The following is a 27,052-nucleotide window of genomic DNA, read 5'->3' as shown; positions in this document are numbered from 1 at the left end:
TGGGGGCAGGATTTTGAGATCTCATAGATGGTCATTCAATTTAAACTAACTTATTTAATCAGATATACCTTGCCAAAAAGGAACCTCTAAAAAGTTAGGGTTGGGGAAAGGTTTTTGTTTCTGACTTTCAGGAGAATGAAGGCAAAGGAATCTTAACAACACTGGACAAATGAGACATCTGAAGAAAAAAAGACAAATCATTCAGAAAAAAAATGTCCCAAGAAAAAAGTAAATTGGCCTATTTGTATATCACATATCTAACAGGATAAAATTTCAAAAATCTTCCTAAATGTTTGTTTCTGCTGTTCTCTATAGATACATGATGCAAGTGGTCTTTAAGTAGTCCCAGTTCAATTAAAAATTAAAGCTGGCTTTGGAGTTGAGTATGAATCTCTCCTTTTCTACCCAAGCGTGCTTGTTAAAAGGAAAATATAAAATCTCTGCATCATGTCAGAAGAGCCAACTGATATGGGACAAAAAGGAAAAAAAAAAAAATTAAGGGTCTATTCTATTGCCACTAATCTCATAATTCTTTGGTTTTATTTTAACTCTTAAAAACTTTTCTTAAGGTATCAATTTCATATCAAAATTTATAAGATTAATATATTAATATTTTAAATTTTTGTCATGATATTAATGGTCATATAGAGTACTAACTAATTCTAGAAAAAAGACTTCATCTAGCTTCCTGTATATGATTCAGGTTTGAGTCTCAATCAGTTTTCTATAGTGAATCATCACCATGCCTAACAGTGACTTTGAAGTCTCCAAAAAGATAATGGGGCCCCACATTGAAGATTCCATCAGGACAATGATAATAACACTAAGCTGACAAACATCACCCAAAGATCAGCTTTGGACTACAAACTGCTCAGGACAATTTCAAGATGGCTATCTGAAATGATCCAGCCTCACAGATAACTTGAGCAAGGGCTTCAGACAAGCCCTGTACTTTCCCATTATGCAGAGACTAGACAACAAATAATGATATAGCTACCTCTCCCAGGACTTGACAACCCAAAATTTTTCTTTTCAGAATACCCTAAAGATTCCTTAGCCCCTAGAGAGCAGGAAGTAATTTTAAGAAAATCTTAAGAACACGATGCCGACATTCCCAAGAGGTGGGGTGGGTGGTTTTTGGTCGTTCAATGTGTTATGGATAATTATCATTATTTAGGATAGTTTGTTACAAGTTTTTATTGTTAATTGTCACGAAAAATGCTAAACAAAGAAAATTAGATTTAGAGTTCTTGTTTGAAAAAAAAGAAAGGGAAAGAAAAAAGAGGATATATATATATAAGATACAAGGTAGATTATTGAATCTACTCTGAAAAAAAAAACGAGGATATAGATATAAGATAATAGGTAGATTACTGAATCTACTCTGAAAAAAAAAATGATGGATAAAGGGTAGATTATTGAATCAACTCTAAAGAGAAAAAGGAGAGAATATGGATACGATAAGATTAAAAGGTAGATTATTGAATCTACTTTTAGAAAGCAACTATTAGTTTTAAAGGTTTTACATTGGTTTGGATTATTGTAATATTGTATGCAAATTATGTATATTGATACAAATTTGAGATTAATTTTGTTAGAAAATATTGCACATATATTTCTAATCTTGTTCAAGGTATTGTGCCTAAACAGTTCATTTAACAATGTAATGCAAATTCCTAGTCCTTGAAAGTTATTAGGATATTAAAAAATGAAAGTTAGTAGTTATTATAATCTAACTTGTAGTCAGATTAGGTACATTTTCAAGATCAAACAGATATATTTTAGGTCACCTTCAAACACTTCAGAGATTTATACAATATGGCATTTAAGATGTTTTAATAACATAGGTTCTTTTTTTTTTTTTTAAATAGGACACATTTATTTGAGATTGGGAGCACAGGGCTAGGGATGGATCTCAGAGGAGTTAAGGGGGAAGTAGCAGTATTTATGATCAAGACGCATTGTATGAAATACACAAAGAATAAAAAAAAAAATTTTAAAGAATAGTTCAAAGCAGAAGAAGATAGGAAACTGACCCAAAGTTATGGAGAGCGATTCCTGGTAGATGATTCAGTCTGCACCTAGTAATACCTTTCCCTTTGCAGTCAAGAGAGCCAATAAACTCCCATTTGTATTTCATTCAGTTTGAACAAAGTTTTTGGGAGTGCTGAATGGCATATGCCTTTCACGGATAGATCCCCTTATCTTTGGATTTATCGTCTTCAATACAGATACCACATTTTACCTTGTTTTACCCTTTTCTCCAAAGTTTAAGTTCCATGGAGGAAACATGCTCTGTGTGTGTGTGTGTGTGTGTGTGTGTGTGTGTGTGTGTGTGTGTTGTGTGTCTGTGTGTGTGTCTGTCTGTCTGTCTGTGTGTTTTGGGGGTACTTAGCAGAGTGTCTAGTACTTAATAAATACTGAAAGACTCGATGGTGGCCAGGGGACTGGCTAAGAAAGGTGATGACATTGTTCTTTCCTATGAGGACTTTATAAGTTACTCCAAATTATTCCCAGATGGGGGTGTATTCACCTCCATTCATCAGCTCCAACATAGGTTCTTTTTTGTTGTTGTTGTTGTTGACAATGAGACATGTCTGCTCGTGGCAGCACCAATATATTTCAGAGAAGATAATGGCATTGAAGAAACTCCATATGGAGTTTACTTTCTTTGGAGCAAAAGTTAGCCACTGGCAAGACAGTGCCCATGACTCAACTGCTGACAGTATGCTGTCCACAATGAACAAGCAGGACACAAAAGAAAGGACTGCTGCACCTTACCAAGACAAGGTAGGACAGACCTTCAGAAAATCCTGCTTCACAGATGAATCTGGAAGATATGCTAGACCTGTAGGTCAAAGATGGATGCCCCGACATTGCACAGAAACCTCAGGTGACTCTCTAGGCAGCCAACTGTTTCTGTCATTCCTCACATTTTTTGGAAGTCGCTTGTTTGCACTTCCTATTTAACTAGGTAATATTACTTCATTCTCAGGTCTGTGAGGGAGTTGAAGACTAGTTATAGTTTTGCTTGTTAACAAATTCAGAAAAGATATTCACTAAAGATGTATAAAGCGTGTAAGTTTGAAAGACATCAAAAGATAGTTTTTGGTTGGTAATACAAGTTAGGACAGAGAGTGAATTAGGTACAACATTTTGGACTAATCAAAATAACATAAATACTGGAGTGTTTTCTCTGAATCTGTCAAATGTTAATGGACAGATTGCTAATGTATTTCTTGGCAATATATACTATATATACTTAATGTATATAGTTTTTTATTAGGTATAACCTTTTATTATTTTAGACAAAAAGGGGGAAATGTGGGGATATATTGTGTACCCTAATAAACTTGCCTGAGGATTAGACACAGAGGTCAGGCAGTGGTGACACACACCTTTAATCCCAGCACTTGAGATCTCATGCCTTTGCGTGGGAAGCACACACGCCTTTAATCCCAGGAAGTAATGTGGCAGGGCACTGAAAGGAATATAAGGTGGGAGGAAACAAGAATTTACTCTCTTCAGGCTGGGGATTTAGTAGAGGTAAGAAGTAGGGGCTGGCTGCTCTGCTTCTCTGATCTTTCAGCTTTCAACCTGATATCTGGCTCCAGGCTTTTTATTAAAAGACCATCTAAGATTCGAACAACACACTGGTTTCCTAAAATTATATTTAGTCTTTTAAAACTTGCAGAATTTGGACCTAAGTATACATAACATAGAATTGTTCATGATATAATACTATTGGAATATTTGTCTATCCACATTGACAGCTGAGCGCAGCAATATGGTACAGCAATAAATGGCAGTGGATAAATGTTAAAATCTGGATTGTGTCCACAAGTATTCTTATGCTTCCAGGACAAAATAATCTTTACATATGAATTACTTGCAGTTATATCCAAATGAAAAAGATTATTTCAGAATGAAAATGTTAGGCAGGGCTGAGAAAGCACTCAGCTGATACAGTACTTCCTATTCAACCATGGGGCTTGAGTCAGATTCCCAGAACTCATTTTACAAGGTCAGGAGTGAGAGTCTATGCTTCCCACCCCAGCATGGGGAAGCAGCGATGGGGACTCCTGAGGCTCAACAGCCAGCCAGCCTAGCCTAATTGGGGTGTTCCAGAACAGTGAGACATGTCCAAAATGGGTGTTTTCAAGAGGGATTCAAATTGGGTAGGTAGGGAAAAGAGGAGTGGATCTGGGAAGGGTGGATAAGATTATTTAAAACATACTGTATGGAATTCTCAAAGAAGTAATGTAATATAAAGGCAGAAGTGATGTTATTCTATCCATAATGTCAAAAAATCGAAATTTGTTTTTAAAAACTTCAAACTTACAGAACAACAACAAAGATAAACAAACAAAAAAGGTGCTCAGGTCATGAGGGGTAACAAGCAAGCCAGGGCTGGCATATGTACACTCAAGTGCAGAAACACATGCATCCATTCACCTACAGAAACACTGTCATGAAACTCAGTCAGCAACTCAAACAGCAATCTTTAAATAAAACTTCTAACATACTAAAACCCAAAGTTCTAATAATTTGATACTTACACACCAAGAAAAATGTTTAAAAGTCCTTGTTTTCCATAATTAAACCACTAGGCATCCATAACATCAGGAAACATTGTATGCAGTAAAAATACTGTACCTCACCACACAGTTTTGAATATGAGTCAAGTTATCTCAGCAGCTTTCCTTGGTGTTGTGTTGCACAATGGCAAATGTAATACAAAGCATGCATGTTGCATGTTCAGACTGAGGCGGCAGGAAAGCTACACGGTGTGACACAGACAAGCACTGTAGAAACACATCAGATTTACTGCAGGTTTGAATGTGAATTAACTTTGGTCAATACATGTTCAGGAACATGGTACTTGTGTCAATTTTTTTCATGGCATCCTACATTCAGTTAAGAAAATGAGACTCTAAAGAAGGAAGCAGATAACTGACAGCAGAGAATTTGGCAAGAGTGAAGGGATGGAGGAGGGTACCACTGAGAATCATTAGGACTTCCTGGAAATGCTAACACTGGGGTGAGACGGCCACAACCAGTGTTGCAGCATGGAAACAGAAGGACAAACCAGCATCAGAACTAGAGAAAGAATGGAAAGGATCAAGAGGCAGGAATCTTGATTTCAGCATCAAACATGTCACATAGCAGGAGAAGCAGAGGTATAGAGATAAACATATTTAAGAAAGCATAGGTCAAAACACATTCTAGACTTAAGGAACGTTCAAGATACTTAAGCAGAAAGCTGGTGGAAAATAGATATATGAGAGCCTTCATAAAGAAGAAAATTACTGTTGCTACAAACCAGTTGAGATAACAAATAAATATAAAGCTGAACAGAGAGCATTAATGTAAACTAAGTGTTCTACATACATGCACTAATATAATGGATGATGTTTTATTATTAGTGTTGATGCCCTTATTCCACAGCATGTACATGACAGTCAGGGGCAAGACTGTGGACTCAGTTCTTTCCTATCATACTGGGCCACAGGGACTGAGCACAGATCATCAGGCCTGACAGCTAGTGTTCTACTTGATAACCATGGAATGGACATAAAGGAATTTGCACATGATTAGGACCCAAAGGAAAAAAGAAAAAATAAGATTACTCCCCCAAGGTCTTCAAAGGAGTGACTGTGAGATAAAATAAGCTCTACTATGCTTCAAGTCTACACTTTCTTTTTAATACCTAAAATACACACACACACACACACACACACACACACACACACACACAAAATGTGATCTTTACCTGCTGCTGTGTGTATACAATTTTAAAGAGCTTCCACATATCTTTGTTGGGCACACAGCATATTATTAGGAATAACATTAATACTGTTTTATAATTGAAGTAAATCAGAGTATGTGATTAGTTTGAGATGAATTCAGGTTAGTGTCAAAACTATGGTTTTTAATCCTTTATGGATTATCTCACAGATCTTATTTATTTCTGATCTGTATTTTACAATGATCAATATTTTTGGTAACTTCGCTTGGCAATACACATCTAAATAATTAAAAGAGAAAATGACCTTTACAATTCCTTTTTAATTTCTAATGGCAAGATGGTATTTTAAGCTTCAAGCAACTTATGGCAAACTGCAATAATGCCTGAAAATTTTCATCAGAACACAAACTCCATTAGATTTTTCACTCTTGAAAGCCCCTTGGGAAATAATGGCTTTTGGATTCTGCTAGTCAGCGTGACATGGCATGCAAAATTGCATCTCATGCTGAGCCAACCAGGAAAATATATGTCATCACAATGTTGACATCCAGAATTTCATCTGGAAACTATAATCTCGTTCTGACTGCTAAAAGGGAGTGAAAAGACTGCATTAAAAAAGAATTTGAATTTTTGCTGAATTCTTGCCAATTCATATAAAAACTAGAATAACTGACTTATTCCAAAGAACTTCATATTCGAGACACTTGCAATGTACTTATCAACACCACAACATGTTTTCAAAGAACTTCATAGTTAACTGACATTATAGTTCAAATCACTTTTATAATGACTCAAGTTCATGGATTTCTAGGAAAAAATTTACAACGAAACAGATAAAGCTGAGAAATAAATTACAAATTATATAAACAAGAACTGGGCTGTTCAAAATTATATACATCCTAATTCCTGTCCCCTGATTGAATAAACTCTACACTAAAAATCAAAATAGTAAGGCAGACTTTCAAAGCCTGTGATCCCAGCACTAGGAAGCCTAGAGGCCAAGACTGCAAGACCACAAATTCCAGGCCAGGATGAGCTACAGAGCAAGACCTCCATCTCAAAAAGTCATGGTCTGGAGCTACAGCTCTGCTATAGGGCACTTGGTTAGCATGCTTAAGCCCTGGCTTTGATCCTCAGGGGGATCCCTAGTCTGGCTTAAGTATAACATGCCTATTTTAGATTATATCCTCAATCTCTTATAGACATGTGTACAGTACCCACATTATTCAATTCTTCTCAGAACAGGATGTGTGACTGCAGCATATGTTATCTGCTCATTTTTAATTATGCTATACTTAATTATAAAATGAAACATTAATAGAAACAAACTGTAATTGCTCACAGAAATTATACTTATGAGCCATATTTCTGCTGTCTTTTTATTCTCTGGTATTGTATGTCATGATATTTGGATACATAACTGTGATAACAGTGGACCAATCATAACAACTAATCTCCATGTACATAACAATTATGCAAGAATGGACACATGATCCAGGACAAGTCAGGCAAATCCTCCCTAGGCATGCTTCCAATGGACACTAAACAAGATCTGTTTCTCTTTAATCATGAAGCATTAGGCATGTGAACTCAAGGTTATCATAGCCATGTTATCATACTGCTACAGCCAAGAAACTTATGATCAGTAAGAGAAAATCAGGCCATGAAAAGACAAAGTCCTGACGGTGCAGTCTCTAGCACTACTTTGTGCCCAAGATCTGGTTTTCCTGCTGATCATTTGAGTTATGGAAATCAATAAACACCCTTCTTCCTTTTGATTATTGTTTCTTTCTCTTGTGAGTAATCCTTCTAATTTTAAATTGTTTATTCTCAGTAAAGTAATGATTTATTAACCAGTAGACAATATGCTATAGATGTACATTCCCCATCTAGCCTTTCATTATCCAGCTTACATAGATCTCCAGATGTCTGTACATCTCGGGGCTTGTCTCCTAGCCTTCCTTCCTAAGGAACTAGTCACCCTATGCGATCCTATTTAATCTGGATCTCAGACCTCCTGTTTCAACATCCACTAGTCATGATCTTCCTCATTCTGCCTAAGCCCACAAATTTAGAGGAGCTTATTTTACAATCGTCTGATACTTTCTTTACCCAGTCAATATTCTTCACAGATTAACTTGGCTCCATGGTACATGCAAAATGTGCTTTTGACCCTACGGGATTCTTTTATCTTTGTTGCATGTAGTTTCAAAAAAAGCTGTAGAATATTCTAGAAGTGTAACATCATTGAGCCAGATTAGAGGATACCCCTTCCTCTGGAGCACTGAAGTAGATGGTAAATAGAGTTAGAACACTGTTAAATCACAGCAATGTCAAAGCTATTAGATTATTATAAGGCTGAGGATTCCAGAATCTAAGACCTGTTTGAGAGCAATAACACTAGAAGGCCCTGCCTGCTGTTTGTCTCCTGCAATTGTTTACTGGAACTAGAATCCAGAGATTGTAATGACTCCCATGTACCAGAGACACTGGTGGTAAAGCCAATAGCAATATGCCCCACATGAATGCTAAAACCATAATTCTGGGTTCTAAAGACTGAAAGAATATATCCTGGCTCGTGGGGCTTAAAACACAGCCTGTAGGTCTTCAACCAGTCTTGGGCTCTCCGGATTTACCAACTTATCCACACATACCTATCAGAACACAGTCAAAAAAAAAAAAAAAAAAAAAAAAGGAGGAGAAGGAGAGGGAGAGAGGAGGAGAAGGAAAAGAGAAGAGTAACATCTTAAGTTAGGGAAGGACTGATGAGACTATGCTCTGTTGTAGTTCACATTCAATATAGGATCTGCCACTGCTTTAATTAGCAAGTCATGTTTGTTTAGGGGATAGAATGTACGGTGGGCAGTTGTCAGTTCCAATGGGGCATACACTGATGAGGAACCAGATCTCTTCAACAGGTCTCCTGCCCTCTTGGACCCTGGTTCTTGAGAAAATGTATGTTTGTGTTGTTTCTTGCTGCCTATACTTGACCTTTAACTCACTGTATACAAGTTAATGGCCAATGAGTAGACAGCCTAGTCACTGGACCTTATTATTTAGGAAGAAGCGTATCCTACATAACTCTAAAAATCCAGATAATATTTTTAAAATAGAAGTTTCCTTTAAAATAGGTATATAAAATACAAAAACTATAAACAGAACTATTATCGAGCAAATTATTGAAGCATCTATGTATATTTTACCTAAATATGAGAAAGATATGCAGTTTGTTGATATTAAATAAAATATACTGACATTAGAGCCATTCCTATGTCAGAAAGCCAAAGATAAAAAGGTATTAACTCACAAGGCTGTCAAGATGGCTAGAGAGTTAATGTACTTGCAATTACCACCTACCTCCCAGTAAATAATAAATATATAAATGTAAAGAAAAAAAAAGGGAATGTCTTTAAAAATGCTTTTAAAACAAAGTTAGGCCAGTGAGATAGGTTAGCAGGTAGAAACACTTGCCATCGAGCCTAAAGACTTGAGTCCAATACCCTGGGATACACACAACAGAAAAAAAGCAACTCCCCAAAGTTGTCCTCTGACAGCCACACACATGCTAGTGGAAGTGCCACCCTTTCCCCCACACACATACATGCAGAATTAACAAATAAACGTAAGAGACCCAGACACAAGTAAATGGTGCATGAGCACTGCAATCCTCTTGTAACTGCAGCCTCTAAAGGTAGAGACAGGATCTCCAGAGCCAACTGCCTAAGGAGACTAGTGCCCTTACAAATGATTGTCAGTATACGGTGGGAGCAATGAACATTCAAAAGAAGGAAATGGCAGGCACCCTTCAGTTCTTCATTCTTTTTATCTCAGATAATTAAAATTTGTTTTACTGGTGATGGCTAAGCAGCTTTACAAATTTTATTAACTATTTTTAACTACAGTGTCTCAATATGTATGCACACCTTTAAAAGATTCCTGTGGTGCCACAGAGATGTCTTAGTAGTTAATAGCAGGTGCAGTTTTCACTAAAGTTTTCACTGAGTTCTATTCCCAGGAACCATACTGGGTAGCTTACAACTGCTTGAAACTCAACTCTTTGAGGAGAGCTGGATGCCTAGATGGGTACGTACATCCATGTGCACATATCATCCTGCTGTGGAATATTCCTTTACACTGTGTGAAGATGTGTCACTGTGAGTGGTTTAACAAAGAACTGAATGGCCAATAGCTAGGCAGGAAGAGGTAGGTAGGACTCCTACTTCAATGCTCCAGGTAATATTATATCCTTCTCAGGTCTTTGGTGGAGGTGAAGACAAGATAGTTATAGTTACATGTTTCTTTGTTACCAAATTAAAAAAAAAAAAAAAAAAAAAACACTCACAAAGAAGGATAAAATACATAAGATTGGGAGACATAAAAGCTGAAATTGTTTATCTTATAAATGTTCTAAGGTCTAAAAAGATAGTTTTAAGATGGTAATACAAGTCGTAATAAAAAAGGGTTGAGGTATAAAACTTTAAATTCATCAATATAAGATAAGTAATAGAGTATTTTCTCCAAATATGCCACATACAAATGGATTGGACATTATGAATGTAATTTTTACCTGATAATTGCTCTTATTGTTATAATTATATTAGAATTCCAACCTTTCCTTTTAATTTAGACAAACAGGAGGAAATGTTGTGGAATATTCCTTTACACTGTGTGAAGATGTGTCACTGTGATTGGTTTAATAAAGAGCTGAATGGCCATGAGCTAGGCAGGACTTCTACGGACAGAGAACTCTGGGAAGAAGAAAGGAGGAGTCACCAGCCAGACACAGAACAACCAGAGTGGGCACAATCAGGACAAGGTAACAAGCGCACAGAAGAACGTAGTTTAAAAATATGAGTTAATTTAAGTTATAAGAGCTATTTAGAAACAAGCGTAGGCTAAGGCCAAGTTTTCATAATTAATAATAAGTCTCTGTGTCATTTTTTTTTTGTGAGTTGGCAGCCCAAAAAGAAAAGTCTGGTTACATTATCCCGCACACAAATATAAACATAATGAAAAAAAAAATAAAACCTTAAAAGAGAGACATGGAAAAGAAACATACACAAATACAAAGCCTAAAGATAAAATTAATTTGTTTTAAAAAAGGGGAGCCCTTTGCGGTTGGATTGAAATATACATCTTGTATTTGGAAGATGGAAATTCCTTAGCCTGCTTTCGACAAAATGTTCCAAAATGTAATTAATTAAAGTAAAAAAAGTATCCCCAGAACATTCTATTATACTCCTAGGGCAGTGCTTCACTGGGGTATATTTGACTCAGAAAGAAAAAAATTTTCTTATAATTTACAAATGGAGACAATCACATTGATAAACCTAGTTTTGACCGAGTTTTCCACTGCCTTCCCCAATATTTCCCAGTTGTTTTAGTACTAACTATGTGGTGTCAGGTATCATTTCTGTACAGCACACTATCGCCATGCCCAAGAGTGACCACTTCAATGTTCAGCTGGGCGCATTAACTGTGGACACTCCCTCTTAGACGGAGGCAGCAAGGAGAGTCATGGGATCTCATCTGAGTATCCATCCCGTCATCTCAACAACTGGATGCAATTCTGCCCCAATTACAGGGGGCATCGGAGTCTCTGGGGTGAGTCAGAGATTCCAGGAGGGGCAAGAGCAAGACTGGGGCTCCACCTCTGCAACTATGCGAGAGTCACAGTCTTCCATGATGGGGGCAACTCTTCAGTGAAGCTGCTTTGGGTCACCATGCTCGGTAAGGAAGCCGAACAAACTCACTGATTCTTCAGAGCGAATTTTGGATAAATGGAAGTTTGGATCATCATTATAATCTACAGGTGAACAGGGTCTCTGTCTATAACCCAAAGGAGAAAATTCTTGAAACACAATCTTTTTCTAATGTAAGGCAGAAAACACTTTACCACTACATTTTATCTCAGAGAATAAATTCAACAAAGAGTACATTACACATTAATGTCCATCTTCAATTCTTTAACATTTTCAAATGAAATTAAATACATAATTAATTACAAAAGAATAGAACTTTAAGCTAAACTGCATGATTAAAGCAAGTAACTAAAATACATAAATTCACAAAAATGTAGTTTTTAATGCTTAATACTAATTCCATACTATAATTAGGAACATATCTGTTCAAATTCAAATTTAACCAAATTAAGGATGGCCTGAGAACTTTGAGATGAGTTGCTGTTGATGGATACTGACTGGAGTGGTATTACTCATTTTGCTTTTAATCAAGTTATTAAAATTAGATATTAAAAAAAACAATGTCATAGAATCAACATTAACAGAAATTGGCAGTCTTCCCACTTAAAACTGTCCTTAAAAAAGTGCATTGCCAATGACTAGAATGATTCCTTTATTATTTAAATAAAGTACAGACTTTAGAATGGCATGTTAAACTAATAAAAAAAAAAGAACAAAAGAAGGGAAGATGCCACAGTGTATCACCATAGAAGAATTCTATGTAGGTAAAAAGTAAAGGGCTTATACCTTCCTAAGTTATTCTCACCACCTCTATAATAATTTGAGAAAACAAATATTTAGGGCACATAAGTATTTTTTTTTTTGTAGTTTGAATAGTATAGGTAAATGGATGATACATATTCTTTTATCCCTATCTCAATGAAAATCTCATTTTTCGAAATGTTAAATTCAAATTGCCTGCTAATTCTTCCATGCTATTTCTCAGTGTGTTCTTACTGATTGATTTCTACCTTGCCATAGTTTCTGCCTGTTTTTATTTTTGACCTCATAAGTAATATATAAACATCTAAGATAAAATTCTAATTAACAGTTGCACAATATTATGTTTTCAGAGTTTTTGTGTTTATTGCAGATATTTCATCATCTTCTCAACAATGGACAAATGCATCATACCATTAGGAATTAATAACTAGGAGGACAGAGATCTTCCTGAAGAGTACAGAAAATCCTGTACTGCTGTGCTGATGATATGCTCCCAGCCTCTTCGCACATGCCCTGCTGCCTGGGGCTAACACTGCTTACACAAGAATAAAAGAAGACAGGCTGCTTCTTGTTGAAACTGAAAAGCCAAATCAAATGCAGTGCTTTGGTATCACCATGCTTTGGTCATCGTGAACTAAAAATGCCACACAATTTCATTAGAGACAAACTTGTGATCAACACTGCATCAGTGGCTAAAAATATAAAACTAACACTTCTAGTAAGAACTGAGGCATAAATCTTGAAGTTGTGGCATGCACCTGTAATACAGGTGACTGAAGCAAGATAACTGCCTTGGCAACAGGAAAAAAAAAATCATCTCATTAAAAAGAAAAACAAGAGTTGGGAATTCATTTCTCCATTGTACAAGGCAATTAAAAATTAGATATATCCAAATGACCATAAATTATAAATAACTTTCCAAATTTATTAATTTATTATACAATATAAATAAAAATGATGAACACACACTAATATGTGGAGTGTATGTTCAAAGAAATCTGATTTGTCTTAAGGCCAACTCCACGAGATAAGAATCCATACACAACACTGCTTGTGTGACCAAGAACCAAAGACTTGTTAGCCCAGGAACTTAGGGCAAAAACAAATACTACTGTTCCAATAATAATCATAATGATGATTCCTAATGACATTTTGCTACACTTATAGATCATAGATCTAGTGCCTTATTCAGCCATCAGAGAAACTTCCTCCTACAGCAGATAGGAACAAATACAGAGACCCACAGCCAGTCACAATACAGACAATAAGAGACCAAACGACTCCCTCAAGGCACAAGGAACCTTGCAGAAGAGGAGGTGGAAAGAGTGTAAGAGCCAGGGGGACGGAAGACACCAAACAACAAGGCCCCTAAATCAACATGAGCAAAGCTCATGAACTCACAGAGACTGAAGCAGCATGCCCAGTGGCTGCAAAGTCTACACAGGTCCTTTGCATATACACTGTGGCTTCCAGTTTAGTGTTTTTTACAGGACTCCTGAATGTGCTCTCGGGCTCTTTTCCTTCTATTTGTTTGTTATGTTCAACTGCAATGTGTTAGTTTTTGTTCTCTCTCTTTCTCTCTCTCTCTCTCTCTCTCTCTCTCTCTCTCTCTCTCTCTCTCTCTCTCTCTCTCTCTCTCTCTGTTTTCCGAGACAGGGTTTCTCTGTGTAGCTTTGCGCCTTTCCTGGAACTCGCTCTGTAAACCAGGCTGGCCTTGAACTCACAGAGATCCGACTGGCTCTGACTCTCAAGTGCTGTGATTAAAGGCGTGCGCCACCACTTGGCTTGTTTTCTCTTTTTTATTATTAACTCTTAGAAGCCTATTTGTTTCCTAATGAAATACAGAAAGGGCGTAGATCCAGATGGGAAGGGAAACAGTAACCACTACATATTAGGTAAGGAAAATCTACTTTCAATTAATGGAAAAAGAAAGCAAACACTTTAAATTAATTAAAAACTTTAAAAATCAAATTTTAAGTTAAAAAATGTTTATTCTCAAGAAACATTATTGCTACCATAATTGCCTCCCAAGAAAGGGAAAAGGGGTAGGCATCTGAGAAAGAGGATGCATAATTCACAAAAAGCACATTATACCCATGGTATTCAGCATCTATAAATCTTCAAGTATACTTAGAAAGCATGAGAGTTCTAAAGCTAGGGAGAACTAAAGACAGAACCCCTCTCCAAGACAAAAACAACAACAATACCACAGTATAGACCAATCATTTGAAGGGGAAAGTAATCACTGTACTATTCATTTTTATATTATGTAGAGAATAATGACTAATGTAAATTGTGTTTAAGTTTTCCTCCCTCAATAATTAATATTATCTTCTAATTAAAAACATGGAAAAGAATAATAAGGTTAACTAATCCTCAGAAAACTGATACATCTGTTCTTGACACATACCTGTGACTGTTTTTGTTTTTATAGGGCTGCTGGCATATTCTGAGGCTTGGTATGACTGCTGCTTGGCCAATGGGGCACTTCCAACAGAGAGCTCCTCTTCTTTCCTTCTGTTAACTGAAGTGACAAGAGGAACTGCTACCACAGGCTGCTGGAAGAAACAAAGGAAAAATGAGGCAACGAAGGGCAGAGATGGCATCACTAAGGACACTCTTTTAGAAGCTGGGGACTGAGCATTGTTGTAAATCACACCATCTCTATCTCTCTCGTTTCTCTCATGTGTTAGGTAACCCCATATATACTCAGGGAATATGTTACAATACTACTAGAGGATTTCCTCCACAAGAGACAGAACCAGCCCTGCCTATCTGTGAGTTCCGGATCTATGAACTTGGCCAACTGTGGATGAAGCATATTCAGGGCAGAATGCAACTATACTAAACTTACAGAGGTCTTTTCTCTACACTATACAATGGAACACACCTACAGAGCATTTACATTGCATTAGGCATTATTGTTGGTACTACAGAGTGATTAGGTTGGGTGGGAACATTCTATGTCATTGCACATAGAGAACTCAAGCATCAACACACTTTAGTTCCTGGAACCAATAGTCTTTCAAGGATCCCAAGAAACAATTTTCCATACAAATACTTCATATAGTAAAGTTTAATTTATATGTTAATAAGAGGTTAACAAAAGAACATAACAATAATACTGCAATAACAATTAATCAAAGCTTATGAATTAGTTATGTCTGGAATTTCCCATACAATATTTTCAAATGAGGATTGAGAATTCTGTGTGAAAACCTATAAGGCTATAGGTTAGCATAGATCGTAATGAGAAATATAAACATAATACTGGGAGACCAAATCAAATCTAAATTCCCAATGTGAATGTGACAACTAGGAAATAATGCTATTGGGAATGGGGGGGATAACTATTGATTATATGAACAGTCCAATTTTTGAAGGAATCTTGAGAATTCTATTTTGTCTGATAAAGCAATAATCACAGCATATTTAAGGAACACAGAACACCAATGAAAGTTAGAAAAAGCTGGAAAGTATTAGTATTCTGCACTGAACACATGAGTCAGGGCTGGACAAGGAAGCAGCCGTTTCTTCTTTATTCAGTGAAATAAAGTCTGATGTTACTGCCAGTGACGTCCAATACAAACCTGTCAGATTTTGGGCCAAAGGAAAAAAAAAAAAAGGTGCTTTTGCTGTAGAATCAAAGATCAATGCTGAACTGCATGAGTATTAAATACTGGGCTTTAGCCACAACTGAGAAGGAAAGTCCAGTCAGGGAAACAAGGGATGACAGCTATGGTAAGCCTGGTGGTTGGTATGAAATAGTACATGCAGCTGGCTGCAGTGTGGTTTCCACAACGACAACAACGTTTCACAAACCATCACACAGTAAAGTGAAGGAAAGTGGAAATCTATCCTAAGAAGAAGAAGAAGAAAAAAAAACCTGAAAATGTGAGGACAAAAATATTTTGTACCTGATTATAATAATGTATTTAGTATGTTAATTATGTTGCAAGTTTATTTCACACTTTCAATAGTTAGACAGGCGTGGTGACATGTGCCTGTTATTCCACCACAAGGGACTCCAAGGCAGCAGAACTGAGCTCCAGGACAGGGGCCTGATGGACCCATCAGCTGCTGCCCATCTTCATACACCTGAGAGAAAATCATACACTCCAAGAATTATAATCATATAAAGGATTAAAATGAGGATGTTTCTAAAAATGAGAAAACAAAGACATGACAGTAAGTCCCAGCGGAAAGGCTGGAACACATAGGTAAGACTGACTGAAGTCATAGTGTGGGTGCACCCAACAACAGACAAAGGACAAGCCATCCCAGACAAAAAGGACAAGCCATCCTCAGGCAGATTCCACTTCAGAATGTCGACACAGGAAAACCCTTTAGAGGCCCTCCCAACACCAGACTACAGCAAACGTTCTCAGATCCAGGTCTGTTCACAACAGGTTCATGCAGTTCCTCTCTATCCTTCAGGATGAAATCTCAGTTACCAGCACGAAGGATTGCAGACAAAAGCTTTTAAGAACTGGGTTCTTATTTTTGCTGGTGTCTAGAACAGTTTATTCAGGCCCAGAATCCTCCTTGCCACGATTCTGACTTCCCTGACTTTGCCCAAATATTCAGGAAGGAACAAGCTTCTGTCAGCCTCACTCCTGCGGCACACACTGTAACCTACCCCTTCTTCTCACAGACCATCTGCCTAGGAAAATTCCCTCTTGCCTTCACATCACACTGGACACATCATGTGAAGTGTCCATCACCAAAACCGGCCTTTTGGTACTTTCTAATATTCTCAAATGTATTAAATATTTTAGAGGGATGGAAGCTTTTAGTGATACCATTTTTACAATCTTGGTGTCTAGCAAGCAAATACTTGTTAAAATGGAGAGTAAACAGGAGATATGGTGTAGACATTCAATCAAGAAAAAGGACTGGCAAGGCTCTAATGGCTGCAGCTTGGGAGCTGTAATGCAGCTAGGGGAGTGGCAGAACATGTGCACAGCAAGATGCGGCCACAGTGTGACCCAACACCAAACAACAGCACCTAAATGCTCCTCCGATTGAACAGACTGGTGTTATGTAATTATAGTTCATCTGTTGTTGGGGATGTCTTTCTGTATGCTGTGAATGTGCTGCTCTGAATGATTGATACATAAAACGTTGATTGGCCAGCAGCCAGGTAGGAAGTACAGTATAGGAAGGACAAGCAGAGAGGAGAATGCTGGGAAGAGGAATGCTGAGTCAGGAGTCGCCAGCCAGACACAGAGGAAGCAAGATGTTAAAGTACCAATAAGCCACAAGCCACATGGAAAGTTATAGATTGATAGAAATGGGTTAATTTAAGATAAAGAACTGGATAACAAGAAGCCTGAACCATTAGGCCAAACAGTTTAAATAATATAAGCGTCTATGTGTTTATTTGAGGCTGAGTGGCTGCGGGCCCAGGTGGGACTGTAGACAACTCCAGCAACAATCTGTCTCCTACTGAATAGCATTAGTTTATAAGAGGAAAATGATAACAAAATTATCTCAAATAAAATACTGCAAAATTACAACTGTTCATGAATAAATACAATCCAATATAGCATAAACATGACCTCAAGGACTAAATTTTGCTATTTACTAAACACTGTTACTGCAGACAAAAACCTCAAAAATGTCACTTCATCTAAAATGAGAGCGGTAACAGTTTGTCAGAATCACATTGATGTATCATAACACAGAATATTTAATGATTCTAGAAACTATAATACCTATTCCTTTGTAATTTGCATTGTTTCAAATGAATACATATCAGAACTATCGAATTGCCAGGGTTAAAGTTCAAAGTAAGTTTATTAAATAAAACCAAAGATGTGTAACAATAAACAGGACTACCAAAATGGTCGTTCTGCATTATAATCAACTATGTAGAAAGTTACTTCAAAAGCCAAACTATGTTAAACACAATTTCTTATAAATAAAATTACAGCTCTTTGAAAGGTGTAAAGTAGGGCCTAAAGAAATTCTAGCACACAAATAAGAAGAGAATCAGTAACAACAGCATCATTTCACCCCAGTCACTAACAAGAGCATCATCTAAGACAGTCACAGCAGCATCTAATGCCCTGATATACCTGCATCATCCAAACTCAGTCATTAACAGCAGGAGCATCTAACTCAACAAAACAGAAGAAATGTTGGATTTGTTAAAATAAAAACTTATAGGACCACTCACCTGTTGCATATGTCTACTTGTTCGTTTTTGTGGTTGATAGATGACCCATGTATACAATATTGGGTCAATGTTAACTGCTAGTCCTTGTACACTACAAAGAAATACAGCACCTAAAATAAAATATTTTAGAATTATTAAAATGACACAAAAATAAGAGGTTACAAGAGAAAAGGAAAGTAAAAAATACTGTTCAAGTGTGCAGGCCGTCAAGCCCACGCTCACACACACCCCCAACTGCGCCTGCGCTCACTGCATCTAGAAATCTAGTTACAGATGACCTGTTCCTAAGTACTAAACAGATAAACAAGACAAAAGAAAAAAACAAGTTGGGTGGTGGTGGCACACACCTTTAATCCTAGCACTCGGGAGGCAGAGGCAGGTGGATCTCTGTGAGTTCAAGGCCAGCCTACCTATCAAGTGAGCTCCAGGAAAGGCGCAAAGCTACACAGAGAAACCCTGTCTCGAAAAACCAAAAAAAAAAAAGAAAAAAGAAAAAAACACATGACAGAAATAATTTGTCTACAGAAAGACTATCCTGCAATATATTATGAGAGAAATGACTTAAGCCAAAAGAAAATGTACCAGACAGAAAACCAACTCTAAAGGACAAAGAACCCAGCAGTGAAAAACAAATGCTGCTTTTGAAAGTAAATATACAAATAAAATATTATACCTGAATATCATTCAAATCACTTTTGTCTTTTTAAAGCAAAACCAATAAAACTCTAAAGTGAAGCTCATCTTTGAACCTGAGGAGTGAGCGGTGGGAACTGGAAGGAGAGCAGCAGGGCAGTGAGGCTGGTTTAGCCTACAGAGTTAGTTCTTCACTGTCTTCTGGACTCACCAATGCTGCTGTCACGGCCGTCCATACTAACAGTGACTAAACACTAGCATATTAGAAATGCACTTGTCTTTCCCTAAATACCCACTTCTACACATCCTTCACCACTGGGCCTTCCTAACATGGTTCAACTTGAATTCTCTGACGGACCACAATACTAAACATTATGTGGTTCATTTTGGTCACTGAGAACTCAGTTTTCTCAATGAAGGTAAGAATGTTGTCACTTAATAAAGGCGACAGAGGTATCGACAGGTGCTTTGGGAAACAACCATGAAGGATAGCTACAAATGTGGCCCACATAAATCATAAACAACTTCAAACACCATGACGCTTTTTATTTGCAATTTTTTTCTAACACATCAAAGGTTGAGACCCCCCCCCAAACACACACACACATACTCTATAACATTGAAAAATGGCATATTCCACTTAGTCTTGAATTCAAAGGGAGACAATATTAACTGAACATGTAATACTAGATTTCATGTGCACTTGTGTGTGTGTGTGTGTGTGTGTGTGTGTGTGTGTCCGTCCATGTGTCAGAGAGAGAAAATGTATCTGTATGCTGTTACTCTTGCCAACCAGCTCAAGATGTAATCTCTCTGTTTTAGAATGTACAAAGTTTATAGTCCATCCCCTTGCATCTGACTCAGATTTTTTTATTATTTAATATTATACTATAATGATTTAGCATTTTATTCTTGATGAATATATACAATTCCCTATATCTGGGCAAAATTTCAAATGCACAGAATAAAATACCATATGCATGTGTTTTAGTTTATAAATTCATGCAGAAAGCCTAATAAAATTTTATATAATTCTTGGTGTGTGTATATGTTCATGCATGTACACACACATATGTGTACATGTGTGTAGAGGCCAAAAACTGCACTAGATATCTTCCTCAATCATATTCCACCTTATTTTGAGACAGCATTACTCTCAATTTCAATTCTGCTGGACTGACTGGACATCAAGTCCCAGGGACCCTTTTGTCTCCACCTGCTCAGGACTGTGTCTGTAAATAAGTGCCACCACACCCAGCTTCTTGAACGGGTGATGAAGGATCCAAACTCACAACTCCATGCTAAAGTGACAATCTTGTTAATACTGACGTAGCCATCTATCTAGCTCATGAATATTTTGTTATGATGATGTTCTAAATTAATTAGAATAAATGTTGAGTCATCCACATTATAGTATCTCTAGATTTTTAAATTTCTGTATACCAATAGATACTTTAAATTACTCTTTCAAAATCATTGAAACAGAAGATAAATGAGATAACACTATGTATTTCTGTTTAATTACAGACCCCTTCATATTAAAATTTTTATCGATAGTAAATCCTCACTTCAAGTATTTTCTGATATTTACCATCACAGCCTGACACCTCACCTAAGGACTAGTGGTACACAACACAGAACAGCTCCTAAAATTGCTACTAACAAGACACTGCTCTCCATTCTAGCTGCAAGTTATATTTTTTAATCTTTCAAAATCATGGCTGTTATCCTTGGAACATAAAGCTTTTTTTAAAAAAATTGTTTCATTTCATTCTTTAAAATCAAACAAAATTCAAAGTTTCAGATTCGTCAAAAAGTAACCTGAAATGGACTTCCCATACTAATTAGCTTGCCTTTGAAGGAAAAAATGTTAAGGTAAAAGGCCATCTCCATCTTTAATGTAGCCTACCTAACTTTCTGACACTTACTAAAGCATATGAGGATAAACCAGAATAACACTGTTTTAATATCACATAGAGCACTCCATGGAATAGCACTGTTGTGAGGTACAAAGGGTTTTTTTTTGGTTTTTTTTCTTGTTTTTTTTTTACCCTATTAGACATTGGATTCAATTTTGTGTTTTCTCTCTGTAACAGAATCATAAAATAAGATATAGGTAAAAGTGAAGAGCTGAAAATATTAAATATTGCACAAAATTTCAACGTTAAAAATTTAACATGGATGTAAAGATTAGATGTGAATAAGAGGATTAAAAATAGAGACTTCTAGTTGCTAAACAGTATTTGGTATTAAATGGAGTATCTGGCTGCAGTGATTAAGAATACAAATGTATTACTCACTTAATACCAGGCAATTATTATCTAGGATATAAAAATTTATAAATAGAGCATAGTCCCAAAATACAGAAATATATGAATTATTGATACACTTAAAGCAGGACTATAACACATTAATATTTTCTTACCGTATTGTTTTTAACAATGAGGAGTTTTATAATAAGATGTAATTGAAAACAATTTTATTTACTTTGTGATCCCTGCCTATTCCTCTATACTAGTGAAGTTGAGGAAGCGCATCAGAGTTGTGTAAGAGCCTGGGGTCCACAGTGAGTTCATGGCCACATGCAGCTCTCAAGATTCCATCTCAGAGTAAGTCATCTCTAACAACAACAATATAGCTACACTGAAGTTCACAAATTATGAATTCTAAACCTGGACATATAATTATAAAAGATTATATCTGAACACTGACAAAGGAAATAAATTTATTAGTGCTAACACATGCTTCAGTCCTCAGACTATACGTCAGTCACCTGATTTATAGAAAGGAAGTTTACTGAAATACAGCCACAGCTATAGCTTGTTGTCTAAAGTCACTTTGCACTCAACAGGAAAATGAGCAGCTGCAACAGAGATTATATATACAGCACATGAGCCTCATATTTACCATCAATCTGGCCCTTCAAGAAAGTGTTTTCTGAGGCCTAATATCACATTGCTAATGAGAGTTTAAATGATGTAAAAGCTTTAAATGTAAGCTGGGAAAACTGTTTCGTGCATATATGTATACTTACATATTACCTTTACTAACAATTTACAAGTAAATAGGAGAACTAATATACTATACTTCCAAATTTGCAACTGTTATGAAAAACAAAGATATGCTCTGACACAAATGTTATCTTTCTGAACATATTTTATTGCTAAGACACTTTCTGAACAGTTTAAAAATATTTCCTTATTTTTAAATACGCGTTCCTTATTTTAAAAAGAAAGGTGTATCCTATGAAATCGTCTAGCGCTGCTGGGAGGAGCGAGATTGCCATCACAAATGAGGAGGAAGTGCAACATCCCAGGAGAAGCAAGTCCTCTGCTGCCTCTTTCTTTCCAAGGAAATACTCTGCATCATCTAGAATTTCTCAATTCCTGCCTGTAATCATAGAAAGGACTCGAATTTCATTTAGAAAGCTCTCTATTCCCCAAAGAAATAAGTCAGTATCACAGCCTCTAGCCGTCAGCAGAGGGTCAGGAGAAGAACAAGAAAAGGTGAGTCTCCCCCATGGTGGGCATAGAAGAGCTCAGGGAAACTCTTCACAAGAATCTCAACAGGTTTATTCTGAAATGGGAGACTCAACCTCAACTACTCTATGTAATGATAAAAGTATTCTATTTGGTACTGAGATGGAGTGACCAGGCCATCTTTCAACTCCTGCGTGAAAAATCTTATTATTTAACATTATACCGTGCAAGCCATACAAGACCCTGGAAATCTGCTAACAGAGGATTGTGGACAATGAAATTTGAAAAACAATTAACATTACTCTCACAACTGTCACACTGTACTGCCACCCCCAGGAACTTCTAGGATGACATTCAGAAGGAAGGTATCCCGAGGCTGGTGGGACCACTGAGCACACACAACATAATTAGGAATAGTATAGAATTATGACTCTCTTTTTTAACATTTTATTTAAATTTTTTTTCATTTTTACATACCAACCACAGTTCCCCTCCCTCCCCTTCTCCCATCCCCCCACCTCTACCCATCCTACCTCCCCCCACCCCACCCCCTATCCACTCCTCATAGAGAGTAAGGCCTCCCTTGGGCAGTCAACACAGGCTGGCATACCAAGTTGGGGCAGGACCAAGCCCCTCCCCCGGATCCTGGCTGAGCAAGGCATCCCACCACAGGGAATGACTCTAAAAAGCCAGTTCATGTACCCGGGATAAGTACTGGTCCCTCTGCCAGTAGCCCCACAAACAGATCAACCACACAACTGTCACCCACATTCAGAGGGCCTAGTTCAGTCCCATGCAGCTCCCCAGCTGTCAGTCCAGAGTCCTTGAGCTCCCACTAGCTTGGGTCAGCTGCCTCTGTGGTTTTCCCCATCATGATCTTGACCCTGCTCTCTCCTCCCTCTCTTCAACTGATCTCCAGGTCTCCAGCAAGTGCTTGGCTGTGCGCCTTTGCATCTGTTTCCTCAGTCACTGGATGTAGATTCTATGACAATAATTAGGGTAGTCACCAATCTGACTACAGGGGAAGGTTAGTTCAGGCACCCTCTCCACCACTGCTAGGAGTCATAGCTGAGGTCATCCTTGTGGGTTTCTGGGGATTTCTCTAGCATCAGGTTCCTCTTTAACCCCATAATGGCTCCCTGTGTCAAGATATCTTTTCATTGCTCTCCCACTCTGTCCCTCTCCCAACTCAGCCATCTCCATCCCTCATGTCCCCAACTCCCCATTCCCTCCCCTCTACCCACCTCCTAGTTTACCCAGGAGGACTTAGCCATTTCCCCTTTCTGGGGCTATCCATGCTTGAGGATAATATCATGGTGTTTTCCACTGAGCCTTAACAGTAACACACACACACACACACACACACACACACACACACACACACACACCATAGTATATGCTAGGCTATACTATCTAGGTTGTGAATAATTACAAGCTATGATGCATATACAAAGAGAAATCACCTAATAACACATTTCTGAAAACCTATTCCTGTGATGGAATGATTCATAGCCTTCACTTTAAAAAACAGTTCAAAAGCATGATTTGTAGTAGTATCAATACTGCTAACTACTGAGGAATAAATATGACAAAAAGTACAAGACATGAAATGTATAACTTTAAAATATTGCTGAGCAGGTGCAGTGGTAAATCTGTAAACCAATTCAGTATTTTATATTAAAAAAATAAAAAGAAGACATCAAGTTGGGAAGGGGATGGGAGCAGTTGAAGGAGGAGGTGTATAAAGAGGTGGATATGATCAAATTACATTCTTAAAGAACAATTTGTTCCCAAAATGTTGTATAAAGAACTAAATTAGAAGTAAACATGGAGAAGAAATGAACAAATACTGGATTACTGTTAAGTTTTCTCAATAACCTGAAAATACTAACAAGCATCCTTCCTACATTACGGTGTTCTCAAATTCTCACTTCAAGGATTAGCTCATTTTATAATCACAAGAACCTGGGATTGAATTGCAGTATAGTTATTTCCTTAAGGTTAAGCCTGTGTTTTCTCAGTATTAAAATGATGATAAGAATAAACACAGTTCTTAAGAATATTGGAGTTAATGGATAAAGCAAATAACATAAACAAAGTAAATACTATCTAGGCATATTAACCAAATAGAATACCATAATACTTTCATAGTAACGGCCAATAACCCAAAGTTGTATGTGAATTTACATTTATCTTCACACAAATGTTTGAGATTCCTAGGCTAAGTATCACTACTGCATTCTCCTTGTGGGGCAATAACTTTTGAGAGTAGACATTTTTTTTTTCAAGCATAGACTACCGTAAAATAATAAGTCAAGGCTCCCCCTGGAATGTTCACACTTAAATCCTATGCTCTGTGCTCACTGACTGAATGCTAAGCGGGTTTCTCTTCTACAATAAAAACGGCAGTGGATGCTGGAGAGGGAGCACTGAAGCGATGCTGGAGTTGGGCAGAGGGGAACTAACGGCCAATGAGGCTTCTGTCGTTCACAGACGAGCACCGGACTACCCAGGTGCAACATCTTCAATTATACAATCACTTACATTTTCATGTGTAACAACTATGTATAGAACTGACAGGAAAACTGGAGAACCAAAACAGGAAGAACAGACCCCACGATGTGATGCCCAGAGGCAAGGACACTCAGACTATTCCTTAGTGTGATAAGAATAGCTGTGATCTCAATGACTGCCAGAGGCCCTGTGCAGGGCCACCCGTATTACAAGTATTGTAGCAATAATATAAAGACTGAAAGTAATTTCTTATATACTAACAAATGAACGGTTGATAAACTTGGTAATTCATGCGACAGAGAGATCTATCATACTTATCGTAGGTTCTGAGAACAGGCAGTCTAAGTGATCATGGAAAGACCATCTGTCTAAATCCCAGGGACAGATGCTAAGGACGGAGCTGCTTGCTCAAAGGAGGTCGGGTGGAGAACAGAAAGTCCAAGGGCACAGGCTGCGAGTGACGGACATGGCTGCTCTACTGCTGTCTGCGACAGCTTCACATCTTAGGAGAGTAACTCCATTTCTAAACTTTAAAAAGAACATAGTGACAGAAAAACCTCTAGTAATATTAGTTGGAAGACAAATGATAATATCATTTGTAAAAAGTTGGTGCTATACCCTATGTCCAAGAAGAAGACTTAAAAGATGTAATGCTCAAAATACATGTATGAAACCACTAATAAAATAAGGAGACCATGAATTTGAAAAGGGACCAAAAGGGATATGGGAGGATATGGGAGAGGAGAGGAGAGAGAGAAGAGAAGGGAGAGAGAAGGGGAGAGGAGGAGAGGGGAATAAAGGAGAGGAGAGTAGAATGATGTAATTATAATCTAAAAATATAAAATAATACAAAATAAATAAACAACAAAAATAAACATTTCAACATAATCTCCACTTAGTAATCAGTTGTGGATCACGAATTTATCAATGAGCAAATATATGTGCCTCCTTTGATGTGATGTATGTTAAGTATACATTACCATCATCTATCAGGTTTAGCAACAAAATTTAAGTTGAACGGAATAAATCAAACTTATAATGTACAGGAAATGAAAGAGTTAGAACAAAAAGTTGAACAGCACCATGAGAGTAAGACTAGAAAAAGCCTGAAGTTATGTCACTTCTAATAAGAGCCTTGTGGGAACATGGGAAAGGAAAGGTCCAAATTCAAGAGGCTTAAGAGACTCTTGATTGCTTGAGTGGGTTCTGTTGTAAACAAACAAGTCTTTAAATAACATTTGAGGGGGAGTAACTAGAAAAACTGGAATATTGTGTCATTTGGGGGTAACTTCAAGAAATCTGTTAATTGTACTAAGTAAATAATGAGAATACTGACTTTTACCTGAAAGAGAATTACATCTGGAAAATACATTATTTAATATTGAGGCATGTAAACTTGACACATCATGGTGTTTGTAGTTTTTTTTCTAAAACATATAAGCAAAAGTAAAAGCATGCTAACATCCAAATTAAAAGTATCCAATATGCAAATGGGTATTTTATATTTAACATTTTATCACTAAAACCTTTTTAAAAGTAAATGTATAAAAATCCATCTTTGAGTACAATCAATACAAAATACTTAGGTTTCCTAAATGTATCTAAGAGCCTTTAAATGTGAAAAAAGTTAGTCTCTGATGTGGTTAAAATAATCTGTACTGGAAATGTGGCTCCTTTGTAAATACATAATTTAAATTTCTCTAATTGGACAAAGACAAAAGAATTGCATTTTATGAAATGAATGATGAAATGAGTATTCCTCAATGAAATATTTTTAGATGAAAGGTTTACATTTTATTACTTGGATTCTGACATGAAAATATGGCAATCCACATGAACAAAATAAATATACACCTATACGGTAGCACTTTCCAGCTACTATCAGACTCAGCTAGACTCAGCTAATGGTTGAACTTCTGATTTTGAGTCTATATCCCAAAGTAAGTAGTCAAGATTACAAGATTAAAAAAATTCAGTACACAATTAATATTACAGTAAAACAGATAAAAAATCAATATGGCATATTAGTTAG

The 27,052-nt window shown here is 37.0% G+C and overlaps 1 protein-coding gene across 5 annotated transcripts in view; it reads right to left on the bottom strand.

Annotated features, from left to right (window-relative positions):
• The window catches only part of Vps13b (vacuolar protein sorting 13 homolog B), a 527,154-nt gene that overhangs the window by 316,683 nt on the left and 183,419 nt on the right, over positions 1 to 27,052 (bottom strand). For 4 of the 5 annotated variants that reach the window (XM_028884474.1, XM_028884476.1, XM_028884478.2 and 1 more), the window contains 2 exons: positions 18,395 to 18,504; positions 14,624 to 14,771 (listed from right to left, as the gene is read on the bottom strand). In XM_028884474.1, the coding sequence (XP_028740307.1) occupies positions 14,624 to 14,771; positions 18,395 to 18,504 (258 nt within the window). The remainder of the gene's footprint in view (positions 1 to 14,623; positions 14,772 to 18,394; positions 18,505 to 27,052) is intronic. The other variant, XM_028884475.1, reaches the window with a different exon arrangement.

Source organism: Peromyscus leucopus, chromosome 20, assembly GCF_004664715.2.
Source record: "Peromyscus leucopus breed LL Stock chromosome 20, UCI_PerLeu_2.1, whole genome shotgun sequence".
Taxonomy (NCBI): Eukaryota; Metazoa; Chordata; class Mammalia; order Rodentia; family Cricetidae; genus Peromyscus; species Peromyscus leucopus.
Note: the sequence above shows the minus strand (reverse complement) of the source record. Positions and strands in the feature narration are given on the sequence as shown.